This window comes from Rutidosis leptorrhynchoides, chromosome 9 (assembly GCF_046630445.1).
Source record: "Rutidosis leptorrhynchoides isolate AG116_Rl617_1_P2 chromosome 9, CSIRO_AGI_Rlap_v1, whole genome shotgun sequence".
NCBI classification, from domain to species: domain Eukaryota; kingdom Viridiplantae; phylum Streptophyta; class Magnoliopsida; order Asterales; family Asteraceae; genus Rutidosis; species Rutidosis leptorrhynchoides.
In genome coordinates, this window is record NC_092341.1 from 313,746,166 (window position 1) to 313,772,659 (window position 26,494).

At 34.3% G+C, this 26,494-nt stretch overlaps 2 protein-coding genes across 2 annotated transcripts; one reads left to right on the forward strand and one right to left on the reverse strand.

The window, feature by feature from the left end:
- Nucleotides 1-14,101: 14,101 nt before the first annotated feature.
- On the forward strand, nucleotides 14,102-15,182 carry LOC139868998 (uncharacterized). The gene is made up of 4 exons (XM_071857333.1): nucleotides 14,102-14,299; nucleotides 14,508-14,618; nucleotides 14,729-14,809; nucleotides 14,914-15,182. The coding sequence occupies exons 1-4, from the start codon at nucleotides 14,102-14,104 to the stop codon at nucleotides 14,986-14,988; spliced, it is 465 nt and encodes a 154-aa protein (XP_071713434.1). The 3' UTR covers nucleotides 14,989-15,182.
- Nucleotides 14,392-20,085, reverse strand: LOC139865795 (protein GLUTELIN PRECURSOR ACCUMULATION 3). Its single transcript, XM_071853897.1, has 16 exons — nucleotides 19,950-20,085; nucleotides 19,756-19,853; nucleotides 19,463-19,630; nucleotides 18,852-18,948; nucleotides 18,712-18,767; nucleotides 18,495-18,602; nucleotides 18,323-18,379; nucleotides 17,807-17,898; nucleotides 17,321-17,405; nucleotides 16,853-17,005; nucleotides 16,634-16,731; nucleotides 16,400-16,564; nucleotides 16,172-16,284; nucleotides 15,443-15,533; nucleotides 15,142-15,254; nucleotides 14,392-14,661 (listed from the first exon to the last, which is right to left on the reverse strand). The coding sequence occupies exons 1-15, from the start codon at nucleotides 20,009-20,011 to the stop codon at nucleotides 15,195-15,197; spliced, it is 1,503 nt and encodes a 500-aa protein (XP_071709998.1). The 5' UTR covers nucleotides 20,012-20,085; the 3' UTR covers nucleotides 14,392-14,661; nucleotides 15,142-15,194.
- Nucleotides 20,086-26,494: the final 6,409 nt, after the last annotated feature.

Consider the following 26,494-nt stretch of genomic DNA (forward strand, 5'->3'; position numbering starts at 1 on the left):
TTTGGTGAACGACTTTATATGCTGCTAAGGTGAGTTTCATTTGCTCCCTTTTTAATTGCTTTTGCAATATATATTTTTGGGCTGAGAATACATGCAATATATTTTAAACGCAATGGATACAAGTACATACTTAATTCTACACTGAGTTTGAACCGAAAATCCCTTAGCTTTGGTAACTAGTAACTGCCGGTTATAAGAACTGGTGGGCGCGAATAGTGGTATATGGATCCATAGGGCTTGATATCCCCGTCTGAGCTAGAGCGCTAGCCTTTTAACGAACGTATGCTATTTGAGAAGCGTACACGTTGGTTTGCGTGTATTATTAAGATGATTATACCAAGGGTACAAATTATATATACGTTAAGTTTAGTTACCAGGGTGCTCAATTTCGTAGAATATTTTGATAAACGTTTCTGGATTGAACAACTGAAATCTTGTGATCCACCTTTATATACAGATTATGCGCAACATTAAAACTATGAACTCACCAACCTTTGTGTTGACACTTGTTAGCATGTTTATTCTCAGGTTTTCTAGAAGTCTTCCGCTGTTTGCTTAGATGTTAAACAAGCTATGTGCATGGAGTCTTACATGACATATTTTTCAAGGAGACGTTGCATTCACCAAATCATCACCATGTATCTTATTTTGACTGCATTGTCAACGGAAATACTGTTGTAAACTATTATTTATGGTGATTGTCTATATGTAGAAATCATCAGATGTCGAAAACCTTTGATTTAAATATTCATTTATGGTGTGCCTTTTCAAAAGAATGCAATGTTTATAAAATGTATCATATAGAGGTCAAATACCTCGCAATGAAATCAATGAATGACGTGTTCGTCCATATGGATTTGGAGCGATTGTCACAATAGGCCCATTAGTTTGATTGGAAGTTTTTATAAAATAATTGTCAAATAACTTTCTCTTAGGATTAGAAGGGTGGTTCCGAACCTTGTTGGTTTTGAGCAAAGTGCGTTCATTAGGGGTAGAAATATCATGGATGGTGTGCTTATTGCAAACGAATCACTTGAGTTTTTAAAAAATAATCGTAAGAGGAATATGATTTTTAAGGTAGATTTTGAGAAAGCTTTCGATAGCCTTAGTTGGGAATTCCTGGATGATATGATGAGGTTTATGGGTTTCGGGTTTAAATGGAGGGGGTGGATTGCGTCTTGTTTAAAAACAGCATCTATTTCGGTTCTTGTAAACGGCTCTCCTACTAGGCAATTCAAGATTGGTAGAGGTGTTCGGCAAGGGGATCCACTTTCGCCTTTTCTTTTCATAATTGCGGCGGAAGGCCTAAATTGGTTAACAAAATTGGCGGTCTCAAACAATCTTTATTGTGGGGTGGAAATTGGTAAAGATAAAATCCCGATTTCTCATTTACAATATGCGGATGATACAATATTTTTTGGTGAATGGAGTTTGGATAATGTTGAGAATCTCATGAAGTTATTAAAGTGCTTTGAATTAAGTTCTGGTTTGAAAGTTAATTACAACAAGAGCAATATTTTTGGTGTGGGGGTGGATAAAAAAGATGTAGAGTACATGGCTAATCTTTTTGGGTGTAAAGTGGGTACCTTTCCTTTTGTTTATCTTGGTCTTCCCATTGGTGCGAAAATGAATAAAATGTCAAGTTGGAAGCCCGTTATTGATAAATTTGAGAAAAGGCTTTCGGATTGGAAAGCACGTTCGATGTCTTTTGGTGGACGTTTAACACTTGTGAGCTCGGTCCTAAACAGTTTACCGTTGTACTACTTTTCGCTCTTCCGTGCCCCGCCTTGCGTACTAAAAAAACTAGAGAGAGTGAGAAGAAATTTTTTTGGGGGTGGGGCGGGTGACGAGTCAAAAACCTTGCATTAATCGGCAAGTGGTGGTGGAGGTCTTAATTTTGGGATGACACCATTCGTCCTTGGGCGGATGGGGGTCTTAATTTTGGGATGACACCATTCGTCCTTGGGCGGATGGGGGTCTTAATTTTGTTTCACTTAAATGCAAAAACCTTGCATTAATCGGCAAGTGGTGGTGGAGGTTTTTAACCGAACCCACTTCCTTGTGGGTTAATGTGATCAAAAGCATTTATGGGGTTTCGGGGTCTTTCTTTTCGGGTTGGGTTAACTCTTCATCTTGTTCTAACACTACTTGGAGTAACATTATTAAAACAGGTTTTGAGATCGATGGCCTTGGTGTGCAATTCTCGAAATCATTTGCTAAGGTGGTCGGTAATGGTAATAACACTTCTTTTTGGAATGACGTGTGGATCGGCGAAAAACCATTAAAGGAGGTGTTCAAAAGATTGGTGCGGCTTGATTCTTCTCCAAATGCGAAGGTGGCCGATCGAGTAAGTTGGAATGGTAATTCTTTTGATCCTGTTTGGCAATGGTCTCGTGTAATCTCAGGCAGAACTCTCGGGGAGCTTTCGAACCTAGAACAATTGCTATCGTCTTCAACAACATTGGTTAGCGATAAGGATGATAGTTGGGTATGGAAATTGTGCGGGTCCGGTATTTTTTCTACCAAAGCGTTAACAAAGTTACTTATAGTTTCCTGTTTTCCCCCGAACACGTTGAATTTGGCTACTTTGAGGAACAAATTGGTTCCTATTAAAGTTGGTGTTTTTATATGGAGGGCAAGAAGGAATAGAATCCCCGTTTTGTTTGAACTTGATAAACGGGGCATTGATTTACATTCCGTTCTTTGTGTAGTGACCCGAACTTTTCCATGTTTATATATATTAAATTAAATTGTTATTTACATGATTAAGTGTTTCCAACATGTTAAGCAATCAAACTTGTTAAGACTTGATTAATTGAAATAGGTTTCATATAGACAATTGACCACCCAAGTTGACCGGCGATTCACGAACGTTAAAACTTGTAAAAACTATATGATTAAGTGTTTCCAACATGTTAAGCAATCAAACTTGTTAAGACTTGATTAATTGAAATAGGTTTCATATAGACAATTGACCACCCAAGTTGACCGGCGATTCACGAACGTTAAAACTTGTAAAAACTATATGATGGCATATATATATATATATATATATATATATATATATATATATATATATATATATATATATATATATATATATATATATATATATATATATATATATATATATATATATAGTTAACATGATATTATGATAAGTAAACATATCATTAAGTATATTAACAATGAACTACATATGTAAAAACAAGACTACTAACTTAATGATTTTGAAACGAGACATATATGTAACGATTATCGTTGTAACGACATTTAATGTATATATATCATATTAAGATATATTAATACATCATGATATCATGATAATGTAATAATTTAACATCTCATTTGATTTAATAAACAATGGGTTAACAACATTTAACAAGATCGTTAACCTAAAGGTATCAAAACAACACTTACATGTAACGACTAACGATGACTTAATGACTCAGTTAAAATGTATATACATGTAGTGTTTTAATATGTATTCATACACTTTTGAAAGACTTCAAGACACTTATCAAAATACTTCTACTTAACAAAAATTCTTACAATTACATCCTCGTTCAGTTTCATCAACAATTCTACTCGTATGCACCCGTATTCGTACTCGTACAATTCACAGCTTTTAGATGTATGAACTATTGGTATAAACACTCCAATGATCAGCTCTTAGCAGCCCATGTGAGTCACCTAACACGTGTGAGAACCATCATTTAGCAACTAGCATGAAATATCTCATAAAATTACAAAAATATGAGTAATCATTCATGACTTATTTACATGAAAACAAAATTACATATCCTTTATATCTAATCCATACACCAACGACCAAAAACACCTACAAATACTTTCATTCTTCAATTTTCTTCATCTAATTGATCTCTCTCAAGTTCTATCTTCAAGTTCTAAGTGTTCTTCATAAATTCTACAAGTTCTAGTTTCATAAAATCAAGAATACTTCCAAGTTTGCTAGCTTACTTCCAATCTTGTAGAGTGATCATACAACCTCAAGAAATCTTTCTTATTTACAGTAAGATATCTTTCTAATACAAGGTAATACTCATATTCAAACTTTGATTCAATTTCTATAACTATAACAATCTTATTTCGAGTGGAAATCTTACTTGAACTTGTTTTCGTGTCATGATTCTGCTTCAAGAACTTTCAAGCCATCCAAGGATCCTTTGAAGCTAGATCCATTTTTCTCATTTTCAGTAGCTTTATCCAGAAAACTTGAGGTAGTAATGATGTTCATAACATCATTCGATTCATATATATAAAGCTATCTTATTCGAAGGTTTAAACTTGTAATCACTAGAACATAGTTTAGTTAATTCTAAACTTGTTCGCAAACAAAAGTTAATCCTTCTAACTTGAATTTTAAAATTAACTAAACACATGTTCTATATCTATATGATATGCTAACTTAATGATTTAAAACCTGGAAACACGAAGAACACTGTAAAACCGGACATACGCCGTCGTAGTAACACCGCGGGCTGTTTTGGGTTAGTTATTTAAAAACTATGATACACTTTGATTTAAAAGTTGTTCTTCTGGGAAAATGATTTTTCTTATGAACATGAAACTATATCCAAAAATCATGATTAAACTCAAAGTGGAAATATGTTTTCTAAAATGGTCATCTAGACGTCGTTCTTTCGACTGAAATGACTACCTTTACAAAAACGACTTGTAACTCATATTTCCGACTATAAACCTATAATTTTTCTGTTTAGATTCATAAAATAGAGTTCAATATGAAACCATAGCAATTTGATTCACTCAAAACGGATTTAAAATGAAGAAGTTATGGGTAAAACAAGATTGGATAATTTTTCTTGTTGTAGCAACGTGAAAATTGGTAACAAATCTATATTAATCATATCCTAGCTAACTTATATTGTATTATACATGTATTCTAATATATTATGTAATCTTGAGATACCATAGACACGTATGCAAATGTTTTGACATATCATATCGACCCATGTGTATATATTATTTGGAACAACCATAGACACTCTATATGCAGTAATGTGGGAGTTAGCTATACATGGTTGAGGTTGATTCCAAAAATATATATACTTTGAGTTGTGATCGAGCCTGAGACGTGTATATACTGGGTCGTGGATTGATTCAAGATAATATATATATCAATTTTTTTCTGTACATCTAACGTTGGACAACTAGTTGTAGGTTACTAACGAGGACAGCTGACTTAATAAACTTAAAACATCAAAATGTATTAAAAGTGTTGTAAGTATATTTTGAATATACTTTGATATATATGTACATATTTGTTATAGGTTCGTGAATCGACCAGTGGCCAAGTCTTACTTTCCGACGAAGTAAAAATCTGTGAAAGTGAGTTATAGTCCCACTTTTAAAATCTAATATTTTTGGGATGAGAATACATGCAGGTTTTATAAATGATTTACAAAATAGACACAAGTACGTGAAACTACATTCTATGGTTGAATTATCGAATCGAATATGCCCCTTTTTATTAAGTCTGGTAATCTAAGAATTAGGGAACAGACACCCTAATTGACGCGAATCCTAAAGATAGATCTATTGGGCCTAACAAACCCCATCCAAAGTACCGGATGCTTTAGTACTTCGAAATTTATATCATATCCGAATGGTGTCCCGGAATGATGGGGATATTCTTATATATGCATCTTGTTAATGTCGGTTACCAGGTGTTCACCATATGAATGATTTTTATCTCTATGTATGGGATGCGTATTGAAATATGAAATCTTGTGGTCTATTGTTACGATTTGATATATATATATAGGTTAAACCTATAACTCACCAACATTTTTGTTGACGTTTAAAGCATGTTTATTCTCAGGTGAATACTAAGAGCTTCTGCTGTTGCATACTAAAATAAGGACAAGATTTAGAGTCCATGTTTGTATGATATTGTGTAAAAACTGCATTTAAGAAACATATGTCGATGTAATATATTTCTATTGTAAACCATTATGTAATGGTCGTGTGTAAACAGTATATTTTAGATTATCATTATTTGATAATCTACGTAATGCTTTTGAAACCTTTATTGATAAAATAAAGGTTATGGTTGTTTTAAAAATGAATGCAGTCTTTGAAAAACGTCTCATATAGAGGTCAAAACCTCGCAATGAAATCAATTAATATGGAACGTTTATAATCAATATGAACGGGACATTTCACTTTGCCTTCTATGTGATAACGTTATTGAGTCAGTTCAGCATGCACTTTTCTCGTGTCCAAAGGTGCGTGACATTTGGGAGAAAGTCTTAAAATGGTGGGGGGGTTAGTGCGGCTTCTTATGGTCTTCTATCCCTAGAAGGACTTTTTCGAGGTGAAGCAAGTTTTCAATTCTCGGATTTTGGTGCGAAAGTTTGGCAAGCTATGGTGTGGACTTCCTTTTATCTCATTTGGAAAAACCGGAATCAAAAAGTTTTCAACAAGTCATGTTGGTCTCCTCCGGTTGCCCTAAACGAAATACAAGTGAAGAGCTTTGAGTGGATTGCGAAGAGGTGTAAAACAAAGAACATTGAGTGGCTCGATTGGTTACATAATCCGTCTAGTATTGTTGCTTAATTTTAAAATATTTTGCGTTGTATAGATGTGCTATTTAGATGCTACTAGTAAGATTCTAGCTCGGTATCCTATTGGTAGTGTCTTGTGAGAACCTTTGTAATTTTTGTGGTTTAAATAATAAATTGTCGTTAAGTATAATGTTATTAACTGTCGTATTTGTATATATTGTTTTAAGTTCCCGGTAAGTGTTTAGTGTTGGTGATTTGTGTCACCAATATGATTTAAGTGTAATGGGATTAATTTGTTAACCAATATAATCTTGATAAATATCGAACAAGTTCGGGAAAGTGTAGAGTACACACTTATTTGAACTTATCTTGATTATGAAGAGGGGTTCGGGGGCAGCGCCCCCGATAGCGGGGTTCAAGTGGTGGCAACCCCTGGCGGGGTCCAAGGGGTGGCAACCTAATTTTTTATTTGGGTTAACATTGCTTTATTAAAAATGTGTTAAAATTCATTTTTGACCCGGTTTGACCCAAAATAAAAAGCCCGATTTTGAACCTCTTTTTAGCAGTTATTGAAACTGCCATTCGGCAGTTATAGAAGGAACTGCTATTCGACAGTTATAAACCCCGTTTTTGGTTATTTAATATCTGGTACGTTTTCAAATTCATATACACAAAAACACAGATTCATTATTAAAAATTCTGAGTTTTATCCGATTGAAGATTTCGATAGTACCATCGAAATACTTTGATCTGAAAGTGATTACACGACTCTCAGAAATCCGATTTTGAAACTCATATTTACAACAAAGATCAAAGTATTCTGTGAAGATGACGAACGAAGAATCTGTGAAAGATATGACAAGCAAGTTTGACAAATTGGCGAAGTTTGAAGGGCAGGACTTTCATAGATGGCAGAAGAAGATGCACTTTCTTCTCACAACCCTGAAAGTGGTGTACGTTCTGAGTACTCCCAGGCCTGAATTTGATGAAGAATAAATACTGGAGGTTACTAGGAGGAGATCAAAATGGGATAACGACGATTACATATGCCGTGGCCACATCTTGAATGGTATGTCTGATTCTCTATTTGATGTTTACCAAAATGTCGAATCCGCAAAAGAACTATGGGATTCACTGGAATCCAAGTACATGGCAGAAGATGCTTCTAGTAAGAAGTTTCTGGTTGGTAATTTTATGAATTACAAGATGGTTGATACCAGGCCTGTTATGGAACAATTTCATGAATTGTTGAGGATTTTGGGACAGTTTGTTCAACATAATCTGAAAATGGATGAAGCCATTTCGGTTGCAATGATTATTGACAAGCTGCCTCCATCATGGAAAGAGTTTAAACACACTCTGAAACACAGCAAGGAAGAATTAACTTTAATTCAACTTGGAAGTCATGTTCGGATTGAAGAGACTTTGAATACTCAAGAACTTGACAACAATCCGAAAGGTAAGAATCAAGTTGGGAATTCTTCTGTTAACATGGTGGAAAGTGAATCTTCTAAGAAGTTCAACAAGTTTAAGAACAACAAACGCAAAAACAAAGGCGGTGATGACAAGTCTGGTCATTTTAAAAAGTCGAAACTTGAATGTTGGAAGTGTGGCAAACCTGGTCATATGAAGAAGGATTGTCGTGTTGGAAAAGGAAAAAAGGATGGCACTGGTCCTAGTGGGTCTAAGGATCCGAAAAAACAACAAGGTCAGAATATGTTATGTAAATTTAATAATATTCAGAATTATATTTCTGTGATTTCTGATGCATTTTATGTTCAGGATGATGATGTTGCTTGATGGGTTGATTCGGGTGCTACATGTCATGTTTGCAAGGATCTTCGTTGGTTTGAAGAATGTCAACCACTTGAAGATGGATCTTGTGTGAAGATGGGTAACGTTGCAACTGAACCAATCAAAGGAATAGGACGTGTTTTACTTAATTACACTTTTGGAAATGTTTTATGTTTGGATAATGTTTTGTATGTTCCCGGGATTCGAAAGAATCTCTTGTCTGAAATTGTGTTGAATAAGTTTGGTTACAAACAAGTGTTAGAAAGTGACAAGTATATCTTGTCAAGACATGGTACTTTTGTTGGATTTGGTTATGTTTGTAATGGTATGATTAGGTTGAATCTTGTTTATCCTTTTGATGTTAATTCTATTTGTGTGCTTACATCTAGTGTAAATAATAGTTTAAACAAATCAGAATTATGGCATGCTAGGTTAGGACATATACATCATAAAAGATTACAAGATATGTCCAAAATGAGTTTAATTCCCGCATTTGACATAAATAATGAAAAGTGTAAAACTTGTATGCTTACTAAGATAACTAGACAACCTTTTAAGGAAGTTAATAGAGAAAGTAAAGTTTTACAACTTATTCATAGTGATTTATGTGATTTTCATGCAACACCTTCATTTGAGAATAAAAAGTATGTAATAACTTTTATTGATGATGCATCTAGATATTGTTATGTGTATTTAGTGCATACAAAAGATGAAGTTCTCGATAAATTTAAAATTTATAAACAAGAAGTAGAGTTACATAAAAATGAATTAATAAAAGTTTTGCGTACTGATAGAGGTGGTGAGTATTATGATCCAGTTTATTTTCAATCTACTGGTATAATACATCAAACCACGGCTCCTTACACACCACAGCAAAATGGTGTGGCTGAAAGGAAGAATAGGACGTTGAAGGAAATGGTTAATTCCTTGTTATCCTATTCTGGTTTAAGTGAAGGATTTTGGGGTGAGGCTATGTTGACAGCCTGTTATTTATTGAATATAACTCCAAATAAAAGGAGTAAAAATACCCCTTATGAAATACGGCATAAAAGGGTACCAAATTTGAGTTATTTAAAAGTTTGGGGTTGTCGAGCGATTGTGAGACTCACTGAACCCAAAAGGAAAAAATTGGGTGAAAAAGGTATAGATTGTATCTTCATTGGGTATGCTGAGCATTCTAAGGCATATAGATTCTATGTTTTAGAATCTAATGACTCTGTATCAATTAACACTGTGAGAGAGTCTAGAGATGCAATATTTGATGAAAATAGATTTACGTCTATACCTAGACCTAGGGATATGATTCAGAAATCTCTCACCAACGATTCAAATCAAGCGAGTGATGTTTCTGAATCATCAGTACCTAGAAGGAGTTCTAGACCTAAGAAAGCTAAGTCTTTTGGATCTGACTTTCATCTATATTTAGTTGAAGGAAAAAGGGATGGGACTATGTCTCAACATCAATATTGTTTTATTGCTGACGGAGATCCAAGGACTTTTAGTGAAGCCATGGCATCAAGGGATGCAAATTTCTGGAAAGAAGCGATTCAGGATGAGATTGATTCAATCTTGCATAATGATACCTGGGTTTTGGTTGATTTACCTCCTAGTTGTAAATCTTTGGGTTGTAAATGGATCCTCAAAAGGAAGATGAAAGTGGATGGTACTGTAGATAAGTACAAAGCTAGATTGGTAATCCAAGATTTAGGCAAAAAGAAGGTATTGACTTTTTTGATACCTCTGCTCCTGTTGCTAGAATTTCCACTATTAGATTGTTGTTAGCTCTTGCAGCTATACATAATCTTGTGATTCATCAAATGGATGTGAAAATTGCATTCTTGAATGGTGACTTGGATGAGGAGATTTACATGAAACAACCTGAAGGGTTTGTGATGCCTGAAAATGAAAATAAGGTGTGCAAACTGAAGAAGTCATTGTATGGTTTGAAACAAGCACCTAAACAGTGGCATCAAAAGTTTGATGATGTGATTTTGTCTAATGGTTTTGCAATAAACCAAGCTGACAAGTGTGTATATAGCAAATTTGATAATTCCGATAAAGGAGTTATAATTTGTCTATATGTAGATGACATGTTGATTTTTGGTACTGATCAACACCAAGTTGATACAACCAAAAAGTTTTTATCATCTAGTTTAAAATGAAAGACATGGGGGAGGTTGAGGTGATTCTTGGTATTAGAATCAAACGAGGAAACAATGGAATTTCAGTTTCTCAATCTCATTATATTGAAAAGATCTTGAATAAGTTTCATTTTGAAAATTGTTCACCTGTTAGTACTCCTATGGATCCTACTATTAAGCTATTGCCTAATAAAGGACATCCAGTGTCTCATCTTGAATACTCAAGAGCTATAGGATCTCTCATGTATGCCATGATAAGTACTAGGCCTGATATAGCATTTGCTGTAGGAAAGCTTAGTAGATATACTAGTAATCCTAGCTCAGTTCATTGGCAAGCTTTAAATCGAGTATTTAAGTATTTGAAAGGAACTATGAATTATGGTTTGTTTTACAGTGGATTTCCTTCGGTGATAGAAGGTTATTCGAATGCTAGCTGGATCACTAATATGGAGGATCACTCCTCTACAAGTGGTTGGGTTTTTCTTCTTGGAGGAGGTGTCATTTCTTGGGCATCCAAGAAACAAACGTGTATTACGAATTCAACAATGGAGTCTGAATTTGTAGCGTTAGCTGCAGCTGGTAAGGAAGCTGAGTGGCTTAGGGATTTGATTTATGAAATTCCGTTATGGCCCAAACCGATATCCACCATATCTATCAGATGTGATAGTGCTGCTACCTTGGCTAAAGCTTATAGTCAGGTGTACAATGGGAAGTCTAGACATTTAGGTGTTAGACATAGCATAATTCGTGAGCTCATTATGAATGGTGTGATATCTGTGGAGTTTGTGAAAACTGATTTAAATTTAGTCGATCATTTAACCAAAGGGTTAGCTAGAGATCTTGTGCACAAGGCGGCTAAAGGGATGGGTTTAAAGTCCATTTGAAATCTTTCATATTAAGATACCCAATTCCCATCTAATATAGTATTGGATGCTGAATTCAATATGGAAAGCTTGATATATAAAGATTGGAACACATTATTCATTACATCCCAAGGTATGTGTTCAGTACTGCAAGTGAGTTAGGTTGAAATTATATTTCTTAATGGTTCTTTGAAAAATTGCATGTGCAGGTGCGAGAATAAAGAACTACCTATATAAGCATGAAGTTTAGCTGCTTCAAGAAGTTTGGGACTTTACTTTGATATGCTTATTGAAGGATAGGACATAGGCTAGTAAAATATTGTGTCAAGTTAGAACATGAATGTGTAAACTGTTGTGTATATTTTCTTCATTATATTCACTATGGATAGAAAGGGTTCAATTCTTAGTAACACCCTTGATATTCGATTATATGAATTGAATTTATACTAATATGAAATTCAATCATCACGACATTTCATTTATGCATCGGTTTGTTTGTTATGAATTTACTTTAAGTTAATCAAGATTACACTTAAATGGGGGAGGATTGTTGGTAGAGATGGCAATGGATGTTCCATCCATGGACATCCACCCGATCCGATCCATTTATAATGGATATGGATGATGTAAATGGACGATTAACGGATATGTATATGGATATGGATGATCTAAATATTTCGTGGATCGGATATGAATGACAACTTATCATCCACGGATATATCCATTGTCACCCGAAATACATCTATATATACATGTATACGTACTAAAATAGAAGCATATGCATCTACATATTGATATACATATACATATACATAAACTACAAATTCTTAAATTATTAACGGAAATAAGAGTTGTGATAGTCGCAATTATTAAATTGTTACTAATAATATTCAAATTTATGTATTTAGATTAGTATAAACTTATATTTACTTATATTATAACGTATTTTGCTTATTTAATATTACTTTCGACGACAAATTACAATCAATACGTGTGTAACAAATCATAAACATAAAAATCAAATATTTACATTTGTTATGATCTATGTTAAATTGATAAAGTCGTCGTTAAGTTAACATTTCATTTTATATTCAACGGATATCCATTAACCCGCTTAATCCATCGGATATGGATATGGACGGATGAAGTGAAATTAAATGGATATGGATATGGGTATGGATGAGAAATAATTAAATGGATATGGATGTGGATATGACATCATCCGATCCATTGCCATCCCTAATTGTTTGTGATTTGTGTCACCAATATGATTTAAGTGTAATGAGATTAATTTGTTAACCAATATAATCTTGATAAATATCGAACAAGTTCGAGAAAGTGTGGAGTACACACTTGTTTGAACTTATCTTGATTATGACGGGGGTTTGGGGGCAGCGCCCCCGATAGCGGGGTCCAAGGGGTGGCAACCCCTGGCTGGGTCCAAGGGGTGGCAACCCAATTTTTTATTTGGGTTAACATTGCTTTATTAAAAATGTGTTAAAATTCGTTTTTGACCCGGTTTGACCCAAAATAAAAAGCCCGGTTTTGAACCTCTTTTTAGCAGTTATTGAAACTACCATTCGGCAGTTATAGAAGGAACTGCTATTCGACAGTTATAAACCCCGTTTTTGGTTATTTAATATCTGGTACGTTTTCAAATTCATATACACAAAAACACAAATTCATTGTTAAAAATTCTGAGTTTTATCCGATTGAAGATTTCGATAGTACCATCGAAATACTTTGATCTGAAAGTGATTACACGACTCTCAGAAATTCGATTTCCGAAACTCATATTTACAACATTTAGTACATGTTGTAAAACATAATGATCAAGAAAAATCGACATACATTTTATTTTATTGGGAGAAGATGTAAAAGCTTAGTGGATTGAACAAAGTGGATCATGCTTCAAGCAATGGTATGTCTGATAACGGCATGATGACACATAAAAGTACTTATATTCAATATGACCAATATTACTTCAATTATCAAATTGGTAGTTAAAATACCCCATTAGGTGGATCTAGATACTATGGGTATATTCAAACCGTCTTTAATGATTGAAAGAAAGAGATTTCAAGTTCAAATCTTACTAGCACCATTTTTTGAAGTAGTCAGAGAAAGGATTGAAAATAGTCATGAGAATCTATTTCAAGCTATGTTCATCTTAGTAAAATATTGTCCTCTCCGAAAAACCTTAAAGAATGGGGAATGATTCTCACACACTGTTTTTTGATCCTCACACACCCTTTTACCCTATTATTAGGGAGGAGTTCAAGTAAATTGGTGTGTGAGGATCAAAAAACAGTGTGTGAAAATCATCCCCCTTAAAGAATACTATGGGTATTCACTAATTAATAATAATATAAAAACTCATACCAGCTTGAAAATTGCACATTGACAGTAAAAATAGGTTATTGGACATAATCCTTTTTTTTTTTTTTTTGAAAAATAAAAATATAAATTAGTTTAAATTAGATCTGATGATCTTTAAATAATGTTACAATTGATGTAGATCGAACATAATTATTTGACCAAACTATCTTCGAGTATGGGTGTTTACCATTAATGTTCAAAATTTGTACGGACTTGCTTCCCTTCAGATTGTTTACAAGAAAAGCAAGATTTGAGAGGAGTTTTAAAGCAAAAGCAACAAAAAGGTACAAAAGGGAATGGAAGTTGAAGGATACAACGAAAGTAGACTCTTAAAAGGGCCATAATAAGACAAGCAAATAAAGGTGCAAAACATAAAATGAAAAACTCAGCAACTACAGGAAGCAGTTTATCGTTTGACGAAAACGATGAAGAAGAGATGTCAAAGATGGCTTTTGCATCGTATCAGGCGAGAGAAGAAGAGATTGAGAAGAAGAAAAAGCAAGTCAAGGAGAAGGTCGAGTTGAAACTAGGCCGCGCAGAAGAAGAAACTAGACGTTTGGCTCAAGTTTGGGAAGTAAGCCTGCAATAACCAAGTAAAAAACTACTAGTAGCTTTTTGCTGCATTCAAGTATATAAAGTACTTTTTAAAAATAAAACTACCGTAACTTTCCACATAAAATTGAATTACTGCAAGTTAATTAATACATTAAAGTAAAGATAGATAAAACTAGAAGTATGAAACATGATGCATTACAATGATCTAATAGTATGAAACATATCAGGAGCTTGAAGTTTTGACAGATCCAATGCGGAAAGAGGTAGCAACAGTGCGAAAGAAGATAGATTTGGCTAACCGAGAGGTAAAAATATTGGGACAAAGCTGCCAGAAGAAGGTACGATTATCTGCCTGCCACCTTTCCTTAATGTATCTACAATCTACAATCTACAATAAAGGTTATAAAATAAATTAATATGAATTTATCATCTATAACCTGAAAAACAGGAGAAAGAGTATAAAGAAATATTGGAGGCTTTCCACCAGAAAAATAATGAAAAGAATCAATTAACCTCCACATTAATCGAGGTAATTTCAATAGCAAATTTACATTACCGTTACCGTTTGATTTCAAGAACCAGTAAGTTTAGAGCGAAGGTGGCAAGTTAACATATTTTTAACATTTTTTACAGTTGGTAAAAGAAAGTGAGAAAGTGAGGATGATGAAACTAGAGGAACTAAGCAAGAACATAGATCCTTCTTCCTGATTAATGATTATCTGCTCACATATTCTTCTTTTTAATAAGTGAACATTGTAAAGCTTTCAATGCTCCGTGTTATTGGGTTTCTTGTGCTTCTACTATATCATTTAGTTATAACGTGCAAATGGGAAATGTGTTTAAACGTTAGTCTTTGCGTACCTCGTAAATCCATTATGGTTTGCTAGATTCTTCTGTACATAACCCCCATGTCATTAATCCAGTGGCAGCTGTTTGTACTCCATCAACAAATTAGGGATATCGCTCATGCGTAGCTGAAAGCATGAAGATTTACGACAAACTTAATCCAACTCACAGGCATGTAAAAAAACTATGAAAAACAATAGAAATAATTCCAGCTCCAGCATGTTAAACTGTGCACAATGTGGTTATAACCCTAATCGATGTGTTTATATCATATTTTTATTTTAATTTGAAGCTAGACCATCATATATTAATTTACCTGAGAAGCATTTGTAAGATGATAAAACTGATAGGCATCTGTCTTTGTAAAGCCCGATTCTGAAGACTTCAAATGAGATCCAATGTTTGCGCTGCCAGAGTTAAACGTTCACTTATAATCAATAGAATAGTAAATCAGCTAGTGATCAAAATTTGAAAAAACTGTATTTTTAAAGCAAAAAACCTCCAAAACAATTCTACATATAAAACTCATCTTTTTATTGATATAAAATAATTTTTGCGGCCGTTTTAACATACTAAATAATTCTACAAGAAATAGTAAATTTGGATTAGAAGTATCTATGGACTATGGTCAACTCAAGCTAATCTGAACCGATTTAATCAATACCATAAAATCACCTGCTTTGCCCCAATCCGTTTAGTCCATTTACCAAAACAGGCCAACCCTCCATTCAATGAACTCTTGTAAAATTGAAAAGACTTATTATACAAGCAAGGTTGCAAATAAAATAAAAATTCGCTACTCCGGGAGTATTCGGTCAAGACTTTTTAGGGAGTACTCGGATGTTGACCAAGTTTGACTTTGGCAGATTTTGACCTAGTTTTGACCAATTTTTTGAGTAATCCCGATTTTTGGCCGAGTTTTGACCGATTTTCCGAGTGATTTCGAGTTTGACCAGTTTATACTTTATACCAAGATTGACCGAGTACTCCCCGGGTTGCAAAAACCGAGTACTCAGCGAGTAATTCCGAGTTCTGCAACACTTACAAGTGATGGCGACTAATAAGACGTTGGTAGTCACGTAACAATGCGCCGAACTCTTTCAAACGTATTGATCTCGCAGTAGAGTTACGCCAATGGTCCCGAAGTGCTTGAGCGGCCTGTATTAATCACATATTCCAGTTGCACAAGTTTAACTTCACATATATACACACCACATACAGTCTTAGAGACAAAAAGTAACTGACATTAAGTAAAATTGCCCACACATCTGACCTGTTTATTACTAGATGTTTGATTTCCAGTTATCTCTAATACGAGTTCAAGAAATTCTTTATCTTCTGATTCATGAATTATTCGAAAATCATCACCAGAAATTGAAACGGGAATATCCAATCTCTTTTGCAGCTCTGAGATCGCAGACCCATCCATGTCGTTTTCCTAAAGTCGATGTTTATAAGAAGATTTTGATTCAGCCAAAAGCGTAAGTTGAATTTACTATGATAATACCTTTGTGTCAGATCGAAAGCCACTAGCCATAGATGCATTCTGGCTTTCATTAATTAAGTCTGATGGAGATGCTGACAATCGCTTTGAAATAGGATCATCTACGAATCAAAGATTCACAGTTCTTTAACAAAATTTCTAAGATATGTTCAACCTAAGATTGGATTGAACTAATAATAGTGCATGGCCCGAAATTAAAACATTAGATAGGAAAGACAATACCTTCGGGAACTAACCACCATAAATCACCATAAGTCATTTTGCCATCAAAGCCACCAAATAACAGATAACGTGATCCAATACATGTCATCGAGTGATAAGCACGAGCAGCAGGACCTTCAGTGTTGGTTGCAAGTCGTTTCCACTGCACAGACACTGATAATAAACACAATAAGCCGATTCCATGTTAACTTATCTCTAATGTGTCAAAAAGGTAAAATAGAAAGAAATAAAAGCGTAGAAGGAAACAGGACAAACGAGCTGAAGGTCACCCAAAGTGTAACTTCAATGCATAAAGCCAGTTAGCTATTTTAAAGTAAAAAACCAAACTACCCTTGAAATAAGATGATTTTCAATACACCCATCTAAAATTTAGTGGCTTTGACCAGAACTACCCCCCAGACCCACCCACTTTATTACGCCTAGGAAATATCAAATATGTTAAACTTCTTGAGTGCAAAAATCACTCACCCCTGTCTAGAACAACACAGTCGTTGTAATAAACATCGTATCGGCTCAACCAACCACCAGTTCCATGGCCACCAAACATGAGAAGCTATACAAAATATACAATTTGTTACAATCGCATTAGTGAAGTTTAGAACTTTAGAATATTAGTTTTATTAAATATTCAATTTATCGACATGTAGACAATAGAGTATGCCTACATGTTTCACCAGAGGAATGTCTATGTTTCTTGAGTACATAAACCGTATCTAATTACATAGTAAGAAATAACAATACATAACCACGTAAATGATGCCCCATTTGTCATGTAAATATTTGCAACATTTTGATTTAGCATGCAATTTAAATAAAATGTTTTCACTTTTGACCGTCAGTTGAATAGATAGTATGCCCTTCAATAAAGAAAATGCTTTATTTTATTTTATTTATTTTGCTATTTGAATGATGCAAAAATGAAAATATAGAATGAATGAAGAAAATAGGACCAACATAATGGCCTCCGGAAGTAACAGTATGGCCACAACGAGCAGCAGGAGCTTGGCCGGGGAGCTTTAACAATGTCCATCCAGGAACTTCGTTATCTTCCTTGTACAGTTATACAAGCATGTTTAAAAATAAGCAATGTGAGTTATAGTAAAATTTTTGATACGATTAAAAAGCTTATTTTACACTGGTTCAAGAATCTTAGCTAACTAAAAGAAAAAGTAGAGACGAGAAAATAAGAAATGCAATGTTAATATCTGATGACAACCATCAAGTTTATTCTTTTGGCCTTGAAATGTAATTCAGAGATCACAACTTACTACTTTCAAATTTTATAAAGATTTTCTTGGGACACGTAATCATCATTTATCAGTGCTTTGTCGCAGTGTGTTACATACTATGCCGCGAAGTGTTGGTGTAATTATCAATTGACATTTAAAATTAGCTTAAAAATCGACAATTACAGTTTTAAATAAAGCTAATAATACCTGCTGATAGCTTCTCAAACAGACAATAACATACCTTCTTCAATGAGACCCTTTAATGCCCATAAATCACCCATGATTGGTCCTCCACCTCCTGCAAAGATTTACAGAATCGCCATTTATTAAATTAATACAGAAACAATAGATATACTACAAGTGCAGTTATTTTTACAGTTAATAGAAAATTAATATTACTATCATTACATTACCTCGGCCACCGTATACAAGCAACCGTTTCTCAACCATGGTAGCAGTATGACCACACCTCGGGGGTGGTAATGTTCCGGAAACTGGTAACTCTGTCCACTCCAACGACACTAAAAAACGCAGTAGATATTAGATAAGATAAATGTACCATTTTGAGTTTTAGTCTTCATCTTAGTACAACTAAAATAAAAGCATATGCAATAGATCACGAAACTTTACTTGTATCCAAGACAAATACATCAGACAACCACTTTTTACCGTCCCAACCGCCATACCTACAGTAAGCATTTTGAGTCCAGTTAATATTAGTAGCAAATAAAAACAAATAATTATACACGATTATATGAAATAATTCTGACATTACTATTTTATTGTTCCCAATAGCTGAAGCCGCTGCAAAATCTCTAGGTGAAGGCAAATCACCAAAACTCGTAAGCTCCGACCATTGCCATATATCTAACAAACATAATTTTCAACGCAAACAAAAAACAATCAAAAAAATTTAGCACATTTTTTTTTATTGGATTGCTTACTTTAAAATTGCTTATCTTCTTTTAAAAAAGTAAGCATCAACCTGCTTATTTGACACATATTATTGTGTTTATCTTCTTTAAAAAAAAAAAAAAAGTACCAACCTGCTTATTTAATACATGTTATTTAGCATTTTATCGAAAATGCATTTAGTATTGCTTATTGGCTGTAAAAAAAAGTAGATAAGCACTTAGAAAGAAGTCCCAAACACCCCCTAAAGTGCTTACTGAATATTGCTTATTATTGCACCGGATAAGCAATCTCAAAGACACTTGTGAAAACTGCTTATATGCTTATTTTACAATCTAGAACGCACTAAAATTATAAAACAAGCATGTTCGAAACTACGTTTTTTGTTAAGCATAAAAGCGTTTTAAAAGTGAACAATCCCAAACACCTTAATCACTACAAAAAAAAATCACCAGTTAAGAAACCTCACCAGTATCTAACACCCAAAAGTCGCCCAATCTTTTGGTACCAAGTCTACCACCAAATACAAACATATGACAATCAAATGCAATCGCGATGTGAAACGCTCGAGGACTAGGGCCCGTTTGCCCGTCCGAACCACTACCGGTGCATTCAGGCGTAAACCATAGCTTATTCTCTACAACATTAAAATGAATATTAATTTATTACTGGTGTATCTATCTAACAATGTATGCATACAACCTAAGCAGCTAACTGTTACAGTAATATTTATGCAAAATTACAAAAATTAGAAGTGAATACCGATATCATAAACAGAGATGTCATTAAGGAATTTTTTGTCAACTAGTCCACCGAAGACTATTATCTTTGACTTTCCGATGTTCACTGCGGTGTGACCACTGTAATTGTGATCAAATTATTAGGTGAAATAATAATAATTTATAATTAACAGAATTGAAATTTGGGGAAGAATTGATTGGTTTATGTATGTATACCTTCGAGGTTGAGGAATAGGTCCGGTGAAATCGGAAGGTGAGGCTCGAACCCAGTAATGCATGATTGGAGATCTGAATGTGTTCCGTATCGGAACTTATGAACCCTAACTTATTTGGCGATTTGATTTGATTAAGGGGCGTTTGAATTTGAGTTTTGAAAATTGATTATGAGTCTTAAATAATCATAATCAGATAATCTGCTTTATCAAAACGTGATTTCAGTAAATGATGTTTGGATTTGATTATGCTGTTTGATATCGCAATAATCAAATTATCAGTTTTCTGAGTGTTTGGGAAAGTCGTATTATTTTATAATCTAACATGTAAAATTACCAAAAAAGACATTCCTTTTACAAATAATATACATAGATTTAATAATAATTTTTTCATAAAATGTAAAAACTATTATCAAAATTATGCTAAAAGATATCAATATATTGTTTGTAACAATATTATTATTTTACGTAATGTAAATTGAATTGTCAAAAAAAAAAAAAAAAAAAAAAAGCAGCAAGAATGATAACATTGGATTATCTATTACTCGTAATTATAACTATAATGCACAAGATTCAATAAATTGAAAGGTCACACATCATTAATATAAGAAATTGACGAATGTGTATGCTGAATTTGCAGTAGACGAAAAGCAAAAAAGGTATTAGAAATACATGTAGTCGTAGACAGAAAGCAATTAGCGCAGTAGATTGCAGGAACAGAGAAGAAATAGAAGTATGGTTAATTTTATAGAGAGTATAAAAAGGATATAATAGTAATGTTTATTGGCAGGAAATGTTTTGGGAAACCACGTTTTCTAGGCAGTACCTCCTCACCTACTGCAAGGAAATCACGATTTGGAGACTTGAAATCGCAAAAAATCAATTTTTATCATATCTTTGCCAAACACTAAAATTAGATTTTTTGTGTTTTGGTAAACGTGATAATCAAAAAATCAGTTCTAATCACAAAAACAAACACCCTCTAAAGTCTAAATCTAGTAAGGTGATCATAATACCATGTTTTCTTATTCACTAATGAGAAGTTTTGGTTTTGACTATTTTACTTTTTAGTAAAAAGTTAAATTTATGTCCCTAAACTTTGTTCAAAGTTACAAGTATGAGAAAACTTTTTTCACTTTTAAGTTTTAACCTTATGCCCCACACTATTGCAGTAATTACGTGGTTCGTTCATCACAATTAGGATCAAAACTGAACCGTAATAAGGAAAAGAAAGCCTCAACCAGAACCACATTCCTTTTACGTGCGGATATAGTTAAGTGTCTGACTCTATTGGTCATAGTTTTCTGCTGTTGCGGTCGGTGCTCGTCTGCGCTGAAAAATTGCTCAAGTGTGTTGTTGGACGGTTGGACGTAACCGTAAGAAACACTTTTCATTTCATCCATTTAGTTCCGCTTCTTGCTCTAAAAAATATGAAAGACATGTCGAAAATCGCAATTAGCTTGGTCCGACCAAGAAAGACATGTGACTCTTTAGGCATTGTTTGAGAGCATACGAAGGAAAGGGAACCGGGACGGTGGAAGAGCCAGGTGAGGCCTGGTAATTTGACGAAAATGTAAAACTTTGGGCTGTGAACCTATTAAAGAAGCCCCTAATGGAGTAAAGAGAAGTGCATGAATTCTTGGATCGAACCATAAAAAATTGAAGAATACCAAAACCAATTTTGCCCCAAAAAAATTATATATCTCCTGAACCGAATCACTATTTTCGTATTGATTCTGTACTTGTTTCAAAACCGGTATTTTCATTAGTATATACGTTTGTACTGAATTCATAGCTTTGTCGCCTGTCATTGTTACATGTATAATACAAAAGTATAACTTCGTCAATGACTTAAACTGATGTGGAACCAAGTTGAATACCGACATAATAAATGGATCTGGCTTGGAGTCGATTACTTAGAGGCAAAGCTAAAAGATTGCTAGTTTATTCGTATTAAGATTATCTACATCTATCTATTAGTTTTAATTATTTAGTTACTTAAATTAGATCCATTAGATCCCTTGTAGAGTCCAAGTCGGTTAGGAAAAGTACTCGGATACGTTTCTTCTTTTATTATATATAGATACTCCATATATGTACGTAAAGGGCAGCTATCACTTTGAATTAATAAAATTGTTTGAGTTTAATACTCCTTTCATATTTACGTAACTATTACGTGCGTATTTATCAATTAAGAACAAGTTTGTGTCTTAGTTATTTTGTTGGAAGAGCGTTTGTCTTCCAACGGATCCCTTTGATCCTTATCAATTGGTATTCAGAGCAATCGATCTACCCTATCATCATTCCGATTAGTTGGGTCTCTCTCACGTTTGGATTTTGATAGTTTATCCCACATATCTTAATTCGATTACTTGGGTTTCTCCCACATTTGGGTTTTGATATCATATCTCAAAAAAAAAAAAAAAAAAAAAAAAAAAATCTGAAATCACTGTTCACAGTACTGTTCACGCTGTTACTGTTCATCCGTCAGAAGTACTGTTCACGCGTCAGAATTTTACTATTAGGCAAGGTTGTAAAAGTCGCGAGTCGGGGACGCATCGGTCGAGACCTAAAAAGGACGCGTCAGCCGAGTCGGCGACGCATCGGGGACGCATCGGTCGTTGACCAACGTTGACTTTATTGATAATTTATTAAATATATATTTATATATGTATAAAATAGTTGATTCTGTGCCATAAATTTCTTAAATAAGAACTTAAATTTAAATACAATCAGACTTCAAACTTAATTAATGTTACCGAATACATAATCAGTAAGGACACATAGAAAAGAGCGGCCCAAAAAATGAAAACAAACCCTAATTTTAAAACAAATCACATCTTGACGAAAATTTCAATGATTTTGACCGTTTTTGACCAACTTTGACCGTCTTTGACCGAACTTTTATCTTTGACCGTCTTTTGAGTCGTTTTCAGAAAAAACGGGACGGAGAACCCAAAAAAATGACGCATCGGCCGACGCGTCGGCCAAGTCGGCCGACTTTTACAACACTGCTATTAGGTACTGTTCATCCAAAAAAAGGTTTTTTTTTTTCTTTTCTTATTCAATGTCCGATAAGGGTAATCAAAGTTGCGATCTCGCTACCGCCCTAAAAAGACTTGTAACGACCCGTCAAAATCGCTATTGACGCGACACGTTAATCATTGATTCCACAGTAAGGTTTTGACCTCTATATGATACATTTTGATAAAATATTGCATTCATTAAAATAAGTGACTTTCTAAACATAGAAAGTTATAAACATGTGGGCGAGTGCTTAGGTATAAGCAAAACCCCAAAATACATAAGTTTTTAATTTACAGGTGGACATCACAGTCCAATTATTTATTACACAACGCAGTTTTATTTAGAATGCAATAAACTTTATACAAAACATTAGAGACTCCATGCAGGCAACAAGCACATCACAGCGGAAGCAGTCTAAGGACCTGAGAATAAAACGTGCTAAAAAGGTCAACACGAATGTTGGTGAGTTATAGGTTTAATTGCTCGAGTCATAAATATATATAAAGATAGATCACAAGATTTCATCAAAAGTTTATCAATAGATTATACGTAACAGAGCACCCAGGTAATTAAACTTAACGCTATAGTGATAATTACCTCATTCGTTTTAATACACGCAAACCAACGTGTCTTAAACTCAAATAACATACGTCCGTTAAAAGGCTAGCGCTCTAGCTCGGACGGGGATGTCAAGCCCTATGGATCCATATACAATTATTCGCGTCCACCAGTCTATATCCTATGTACTGGAAGCTACTAGTTACCAAAGCTAAGGGATTTTCGGTTTAACTCAGTGTAGAATTTAGTATGTACTTGTGTCTTATTGCGTTTAAAATAAATTGCATGTATTCTCAGCCCAAAAATATTTAAAGTATTTAAAAAGGGAGACTATAACTCACAGTTCAATATTGAGACTCAATATTGTAGGCAAATTGCGTAGACGTAATGATGGTAGACGACTGTATGGTTGGCCTTGGATTCAAGAACAATACCCCGAACAATACCCAATATTTCCTTAGTTTAAAGCGGTTTGAAACTCGAATTAAAAACACCCTCGTATATACCTTATTATTATTAAACTTAAATTTAAAATTATAATTATAATATAAATATAAATATTGAGAGAAAATTTATTGTGAAAAATATCGTCGAACAAACTGGCTTATTTATATTACTTTTCCATTTACTGTAGCTCATGCGAGCGCATGAGTTTTCAGTGTTTTTGCCATGCGATATCATGGCCGCCTTATCCGTTTTTGTTTTGCTAGTTCGTCCGGCATCAAATAGTGCACTGTAGCAAATAGTGTCACTGTAGCAATAGTGTTCACTGTAGCAAATAGTGTTTACTGTAGCAAATAGTGTTTCACTGTATCTACTGTAGCAAATAGTGTTTCACTGTATCTACTGTAGCAAAGTATGGTTTCACTGTAGCAAATAGTGTTTTACTGTAGCAAAGTCATTTTTACTGTAGCAAATAGTGTTTTACTGTAGGAAATTCGTTTTTACTTGTACATATATATATATATATATATATATATATATATATATATATATATATATATATATATATATATATATATATATATATATATATACATACATATAATTGTTCATGAATCGTTGAGAGTAGTCAAAGGTAATTGTATATATGAAACAGTTCTATAATTTTGAGACTCAATCTAACAGACTTTGTTTAACGTGTCAGAATAAAAAAATCGTATAGAGAATTGGTTTAAATAAGTCGAAATTTTTCGGGTCATCACAGTACCTCCCCGTTAAAGAAAATTCCGTCCCGAAATTTTGAGTAGTACCTGTTTTATGAGCGATATCAGTGAACAAATGTGGATACTTATGCTTCATTTGATCCTCACGTTCCCAAGTAAACTCGGGTCCTCGTCTAGTGTTCCAACGAACCCTAACTATCGGTATTTTGCTTTGTTTTAATTGTTTGACCTCACGGTTCATGATTTCAACAGGTTCTTCGATAAAATGGAGTTTATCATTGATTCGTATTTCGTGAAGAGGAATTACGACATCCTCTTCAGCTAAACATTTCTTTAAATTTGACACGTGAAATGTGTCATGAACACTACTAAGTTCTTGCGGTAGCTTTAATCGATAAGCAACTGCTCCAATTCTTTCGGTGATTTCAAAGGGTCCTACGTACCTAGGACTTAGCTTTCGTCGTTTACTGAATCGTACAACGCCTTTCCAGGGTGACACTTTCAACATGACTTTGTCGCCCACTTGAAATTCTAGCGGTTTTCTTCTTACATCAGCATAACTCTTTTGGCGACTCATGGCCGTTTTCAATCGTTGTTGTATTTGAATGATCTTTTCGGTGGTTTCATGAATAATTTCTGGTCCAGTAAGTTGTCTTTCTCCTACTTCACTCCAACAGATAGGAGATCTGCACTTTCTACCATAAAGTGCTTCAAATGGCGCTGCGTTGATGCTCGTATGATAGCTGTTATTGTATGAAAATTCTGCCAACGGTAAGTGTCGATCCCAATTGGTTCCAAAGTCAATCACGCATGCCCGTAACATGTCTTCAAATGTTTGTATTGTTCTTTCACTTTGACCATCTGTATGTGGGTGATAAGCGGTGCTCATATCTAATCGAGTTCCCAATGCTTTTTGTAATGACTGCCAAAAATGTGATGTGAATTGGGTGTCGCGATCAGATATGATGGAGATGGGTACACCATGCCTGGAAACAACTTCCTTCAAATATAGGCGTGCTAATTTCTCCATACTGTCTGTCTCCTTTATTGGTAGAAAGTGAGCTGATTTAGTTAGACGATCAACTATCACCCAAATAGTATCATGACTACTTGCAGTCCTTGGCAATTTCGTAATGAAATCCATGGTTATTCTTTCCCATTTCCACTGCGAAATTTCTGGTTGTTGCAGTAATTCTGACGGCTTTTGGTGCTCAGCTTTGACCTTTGCACACGTCAAACATTTGCTTACATAAGTAGCAATTTCTGTCTTCATATTAGGCCACCAATAGAACCTCTTGAGATCGTGGTACATTTTCCCATTTCCTGGGTGAATTGAGTACCTCGTTTTGTGTTCTTCATCTAGTACTAGTTGCCTTAGGTTACCATGTCTTGGTACCCATATCCTACCAGCAAAATACAGGGTTCCATCGGCTTTTACTTCAAGCTGTTTTTCTAACCCTCTGCTCATTTCGCCTTTTTTATTTTCTTCTTTAACTGTGCTGCTTGAATTTGCTTTGTGAGATCAGTACGAATTGTAATATTCAAAGCTCGGACCCTAAGAGGTTTTACTCTTTCTTTCCGACTTAGGGCATCAGCTACAACATTAGCCTTTCTGGGGTGGTAACGGATTTCACAATCGTAATCGTTTAACAACTCTACCCAGCGACGTTGCCTCATATTGAGTTGTTTTTGATCAAAAATATGCTAAAGACTCTTATGGTCGGTGTACACTGTATGTAGTGACCCGAACTTTTCCATGTTTATATATATTAATTGAGATTGATATTTACATGATTAA

Excerpts from the sequence above, each read along its gene's own strand:
- LOC139868998 (XM_071857333.1), top strand. The coding sequence starts at position 14,102 with ATGAAAAACTCAGCAACTACAGGAAGCAGTTTATCGTTTGACGAAAAC. Across the intron at positions 14,300-14,507 it reads GTTTGGCTCAAGTTTGGGAA|GAGCTTGAAGTTTTGACAGA; the intron begins GTAAGCCTGCAA and ends GAAACATATCAG. Across the intron at positions 14,619-14,728 it reads GACAAAGCTGCCAGAAGAAG|GAGAAAGAGTATAAAGAAAT; the intron begins GTACGATTATCT and ends CCTGAAAAACAG.
- LOC139865795 (XM_071853897.1), bottom strand. The coding sequence starts at position 20,011 with ATGCATTACTGGGTTCGAGCCTCACCTTCCGATTTCACCGGACCTATT. Across the intron at positions 19,854-19,949 it reads CCTATTCCTCAACCTCGAAG|TGGTCACACCGCAGTGAACA; the intron begins GTATACATACAT and ends TCACAATTACAG. Across the intron at positions 16,565-16,633 it reads GCTTTCGATCTGACACAAAG|GAAAACGACATGGATGGGTC; the intron begins GTATTATCATAG and ends CATCGACTTTAG.